At 44.5% G+C, this 6000-nt stretch overlaps 1 protein-coding gene across 6 annotated transcripts in view; it reads right to left on the bottom strand.

Annotated features, from left to right (window-relative positions):
* Nucleotides 1–2687: 2687 nt before the first annotated feature.
* Nucleotides 2688–6000, bottom strand: part of frmd4a (FERM domain containing 4A) — a 371653-nt gene continuing 368340 nt past the window's right edge. For 5 of the 6 annotated variants that reach the window (XM_069907581.1, XM_069907580.1, XM_069907582.1 and 2 more), the window contains one exon: nt 2688–4540. In XM_069907581.1, the coding sequence (XP_069763682.1) occupies nt 4438–4540 (103 nt within the window). In that variant the 3' untranslated portion in view covers nt 2688–4437. Of the gene's footprint in view, nt 4541–5371; nt 5447–6000 lie in introns of all 6 variants that reach the window. The other variant, XM_069907579.1, reaches the window with a different exon arrangement.

The following is a 6000-nucleotide window of genomic DNA, read 5'->3' as shown; positions in this document are numbered from 1 at the left end:
GTGCTTGCTCTCTCGAAGAGCCATCTGTTCTCTTACCACCAATTCCTGGAGTATTCTTCTTAAAGAACTGACCCAGTTCCATGTTGGGTTGCGACTGAGTCCACATTACCACTGGAGATTGCATTCCAAACCCTGACCACATGCTGTGTTAAAATGATTTTCCTCGTGCCTCTTGCATTGTTGCTAGAATGTAATTAATTTAGTGAATGTTATTGTCTTTGGTAAATTAGATGTGATGTTGAAGTGGAGACGAGAATTAACCACCAGATCAGCTGTGGGCTGCTGGAAACTGGTTCATGGGAACCAGGTAGAGGAACTGGGATTCGAGAGGGTGCTGAGGGCTTCCTGATTGTATCAGAGGTTTGTATCTGGGGCTCAGGCTGCTGATGGTTTGAACAGAAAGCTGCACAGCTGCAGAGGCTGCGGGAGCGCTGGAGGTGAATCCACGGACACTCAGTGCCTCTGAAGGGCTTCACTTTTGCTCACACTGTAAGGGGAACCAGGTAACACTAATGGTGGCTCTGTCTGCCATTAGTTCTGTACAATTACATGAACATAAAAGGAAGGGGTGGCTAAAGGAGGGGCCAGCATGGAGTGGTCCAGTATGTGAGTGGCTCAGTGTAGGAGGAGAGCTTTGAGGCTTTGGCTCAAGTGGCTTTGGGGAGCAGAGGCTGAGAAAGAGCTGGCTTGCTTGCTATGAGAAAGGAAAGGCCAGGTGAGGTAGTTTAATCCTTTAATTAAAGTTAGATAATGGAGTCAGCTCAGGCTGTGGGTTGCTCCAGTTGCAGGATGTGTGAAATCTGGGTCAATGTACTTGTCCTTGACGACTACACCTGCAGAAGATGGATCCAGCTGCAGCTCCTTACAGCCTGAGTTAGGGAACTAGAGCAGGAGTTGGATGAACTGCAGATCTTCAGGAAGGCAGAGATAGTGGCAGACAGGAGTGTCAGGGAGGCAGTCACCCTATAATTCAGGAGGCAGGTAGCTGGGTAACTGTCAAGAAAAGGAATGGGAAGATGCAGACAGTGCAGAGTACCCCTGTGGCTGTTCCCATCAACAACAGGTGTATATACCATTTTGGATACTGTTGATAGGGACCTACAAGTGACATGTCGAGATGGTCATGTCTCTGGTGCAGAGACTGGTCCCCTGACTCAGAGGGGAGGAGACCAATAGTGATTGGGGACTCATTGGTTGGACGAGTGGATAGGAGGATTGCTGGATGAGATCAAGGCTCCCAGGTGCCAGGGTCTGGGACGTCTCTGATTGAGTTCACAGCATTCTGGAGGGGGAGGGTGAACTGGCAGATGTCATGGTCCACATGTGGACCAATGACATAGATAGAAGTGGGATTGAGGTCCTGAAGGAAGAATTTTAGGGAGTTCGGGAAGAAGTTAAAAAGAGGGACCTAAGGGTGGTAAACTTGGGATTGCTGCCTGTACCACCACATGCTGGAGAGGGTAAGAATAGGAAGTTATGGTGGATGAATGCGTAGCTAAAGAGTTGATGCAGGGGGCAGGGGTTCAGGTTTGTGGACCATTGAGATCTCTTCTGGGGATGGTCTGACCTGTACATAAAGGACGGGCTGCACCTGAACTAGAGGGAGACCAATATCCTGGAAGGTAGGTTTTGCTAGATCTGTTGGGGAGGGTTTGGCAATGGGGGTGAGACTCAGAATTGGAGTTCAGAGATTGGGGTAGAAGGACAACTAGATTTGAAGGAAAAGAGGAATGAGATTATTAACATTAATGAAGGAGAGGGGGTGGTAAAATTAGATGGTAAAGGAGTGTATGTGGGGCACATTCTCTCAGATGTATATATTTCAATGCAGGAGTATTGTAAGAAAGGTGATGATCTTAGAGCATGGAAATATTGTATTGTAGCCATTAGTGAAACTTAGTTGCAGGAGGGGCATGATAGAACATGGGGAATCGCATGGCAAAGTGCTAGGGCAGAATAGATTGGAGGTCTTGTTCAGTGAGGAATTGGAAAAGCATGAAAACACTAATGGAAAGAGGGAATTAGAGGAGCAAATTTGTAAGGATATAGTACAATGGTTCTTAACCTTTTTCTTTCCACTCACATCCCACTTTAAGTCATCCCTGAGCCATCAGTGCTCTGTGTTTGGTAAGGGATGACTTAAGGTGGGATGTGAGTGGGAAGGGAAGGTTGAGAATCACTGCTCTAGACCCAATTGTGACTGAAATATTTTGCTTGAGAAAAATGGTCATTGGCCCATTTCCTTTGGAGTTGTGAAACCGGGCACATGACGAGTCAATGAGGGACGATTAAAACAGTGGCTTTCAACCTTTTTCTTGCACTATTTTTAATTTATTTTGAAAGGTTTGCACTTTGATGCTGTGGCAAAACAACGAAGTTTGTGACTTGATGATGATAATTTCAGACTCTGAATTGTGGAGAAGGAACTGGGAGAATTGTCCTGAACAATGCAATGTTTTTATTGGAGTTTCAGCACAGCAGGGTGCTGGAACGAGGCTGAACAGTCTTCTCAAGGAGCTCGGCCTCCGACGATCACACACCTGCTGTCCACTGAGAGTGAAAATCTTCCCACGCAAAGCTGATGGCAGGAACCAGTGCAGGTAATCAGCTGGTACAGCTTGATTCTGTTCCCCCCCCCCCCCCCCCCCCCAAGACAAGTGCCACATTCTTGTAACATACAGTAATAATTTATTGTGTTAATTTCAAGAACCACCAAATTCATTATTTTGAAAATTCTTCATTTAGGAATTGTTGACAACACTTCTGCAAAATGTAAAGGTACTATACAAATTCTTAATACAAAAAAGAATAAATTAATAGCAGAATTTCACAATTCTGCACTTTCTACGCCATACATGTTCCTCTTTGATTAAAATTAAACAAAAGCCAGAGGGATAAAAAAAAAGACATTTTACATGCTTTTTTAGGATCTACAGTCATTTCAGGCTGCAATCTACTGAATTTATTTCAACTACATTGCTTTAATTGACACAACTTGTAATAAAACTATTGACATTTATTGATTTTAAACCCTACATCTATTCTAGTGGTAACTGTCTGTTGGGTTAGCACCTGAATGTGACTGCCTATGTCCAAACTAAACTAATACTGATTTAAAAAACATATTGGAACTTTTAACATTTTCCACAATGGTAATTGAAACTGAGAATTAGAAAAAAAAACTCACCCCACTAGAAATGCACGGTGGCATCTGGGAATGTTAGCCTCAACATCAATCCCTTCTTCGCCCTCTCCCAAAGACAAACAGTGATGTCTGGTTTTCCAAGTGCTCTACCTTCTTTCTTGGGGACCACACACAATGGTCCTGACCTTGGGCCCACCCCCTCAAACAGGAAACCACAGGAGGTGGGGGGTTGTGAAGAGAGAGAGAGAAAAGCGCTCTGTGTCTGTAATGGCCACCTTGCCGAGAGGTCTGGGAGCACGCGCGGACTTTGCAGGCTCTGTCTGCCAGGCTTTTCAGCCACTAAATTATTACTGACGAGTACTTCATGGGAAAATATTTTTTAAAAAGTGTGAGGCCTTCCAAGGGTCACGCTCTCCAAGGACTCATCCAATAAATCAGCACAAACCTTTGAAGAGAAAATGTGAACTGATTTCCATCCTGAATTGAGACTGATATTGCACCAATTTTCCTCCGACTCAGAAATACATCGTGTCTCCTCCCACTGGGTCCTCTTCCTGCACATCAATGACAGCTCATACAGTCGCCGTGTAAGCCCTTGCTTAACTAGATGAGAAACAGCTTTTCCGCACCCTGGCAAAGTTAACATGAGGAATGCATCTTTTGGACATTTCACAGCATCTGCCAGAATCATAAAGTGAAACAGGAGCAAGGGAATGAAGCTCTGACTGTTCTCGCCGCCGCTCGGTTAGATCCTCGTTCATTGGGACGCAGAGACGGCTGTAACCAGCGTTCGTACTAATTGTCCAGTTGTTTAACAGGTAACCAATGGACAACATATGTCCAATTTGTTCTCATCAGCTTAAAGTTGGTCTTTGGTAATATTCAAGTAAACATTAAGCTCCATTAAATTCTGAAGTACTTTATTCAGCTATTTCCCACGAGCGATTGAAACGGAATCATACGCAGGCTTCAGGATGGGGGTCTGGTGTGTACGATTCACAATCTTGAATCATCTTCCGACTTCAGGTGTAAAAACCTTTTTTTTCTTAATGGTTACCTGAGAGGGAGAGAGCGAAAAAGAGGGAGAGAGCCTGGGTGAGAGAGAAAGCGAGAGCACAGTTTATGGAACTTTAATGAGGATTTATTTTCCCTTTGCTCATTGATTTCTTTAGTGCGTGTGCTTGCTTGGAGCTGGGTTGCTGGTCCTTGTGCATAGAGTAAGGCAGTGACAAAGGACAGTGAGATGATCATCAGGTGGACTTGATGCTTGTACTTTGAGCTGAGGTCATGGGTCAGACCAGAGTTCCAGGTTTAGCATTGTCACTTCCATACCACTGGCCATCTGTTAATTCAGAATAAAGAGGCCTGTCCATGTAGCAAGTGTCCTGATAGGGCCTGGAACAAGAAAAGAGCAGTGAGCAACACCATCACTGACCCATTTGTAAACTCTTACCAACTATGTCAAGCAGCACATTATTAAAATGAAGTTCACTAGACTGTGGTTGTTGCCTAACGAACGCAACCACAGGGTAGAGTAGCGTAGTGATTACTTCATTCTTACCACCATGCAGCTGCGAATTTCCCTTTGAATAATCGAGTAAATCTGGGATTTATTTGCAGAAGTGACTGTGAAATACCCAGTTGTTTTAGAAACCTATCTGATTCACAGAAGCAAATGGCTGTCCTTTCTCCATCTGACCTAACCCAGAGATGTGCCTGCTTCATTTGGCGGGGGGGGTTGGGGTCATTCAACACAGGGGTGACACAGTTGGTGTAGCGGCTAGCGAAACGCTGTTACAGTGCCATCGATCGGGACTTGAGTTTGAATCCGACGCTGTCTATAAAGAATTTGTACATTCTCCCCATGGTCTCCTCCCACGCTCCAAAACTTATGGAGGTTGTAATTGGGCAGCGTGGGCTGGAAGGGCCTGTTACTGTGCTGTAGGACTAAATTAAAAACGTAAATATATCTAATCTACCTCTCACTTTAAGCCTATGTCATCGTCCCCGCTTTAGACACCCACATTATGGGAAAAAGATTCTTCCCATGACCCCATCCATCTCCCAATTTTGCACACACAAAACCATGCACTGGCATTTCAACTTTATTTGAGTCAAGATCTTTAATTTCAATGACAAGCTTAATGTGGTGATGCCACAAGGCGACTACGAGGAAAGAGAATGGAGGGGGTGGGATGTACACCAGAAAGCTCATTTGTATCATACCTCTACTTTACTGGACTTTGGTGAGTTGGCGATAAAGGCTGCTCATCATGAAGTGTGTTGTTTTCTGTTGCATCTCTACAGAAGAGCAGGCGAAAGAGGACCAGGTAAGATTGAATATTAGTGAAAAGAAGAAAGTGAGGAAAAGGTTAGTCAGAACTTGGGGTTAGATGGTTATTACAAAACATGCTGGTGATGTTATTTGTTTAAGCGTTGAAATGGGCCAGAGCTAATACTGTAATGTAACCTTGTGTCACATTGCCATCAGACATTTTACGTGCTTGCTCTGTAGAAAATAGACAAAAAGCTTTGAACACAATGTGCAAGGCGATGCAACATTTCCCTCACTCACTCTCCCCAATTGTGGGGAAACCTTTGGCTACAAAAGTAGGTGGTCTTGCTGTGACAGTCCGGAGGGTTGATGAAACCTCACAGGCTTGGCTTCCTTGTCTCTAGTAGAGTACGCCATTTGGCTCACATTTGGCTCCTGTCAGGCCGCGGTACGCCATGTCCTCTAAACCAGCCATTCTCAATGGGGGCAACAGCAGATTTAAAAGGGGAGGGGGCACAGACTGAATTCATAAAGTTTTAAATGGGGGGAAAAGACTGAAATCATACAATATTTTTAAATG

This window comes from Narcine bancroftii, chromosome 13, assembly GCF_036971445.1.
Source record: "Narcine bancroftii isolate sNarBan1 chromosome 13, sNarBan1.hap1, whole genome shotgun sequence".
Lineage (NCBI taxonomy): Eukaryota > Metazoa > Chordata > Chondrichthyes > Torpediniformes > Narcinidae > Narcine > Narcine bancroftii.
The sequence above is the reverse complement of the archived record's forward strand: the minus strand, read 5'-3'. Positions and strand labels throughout refer to the sequence as shown.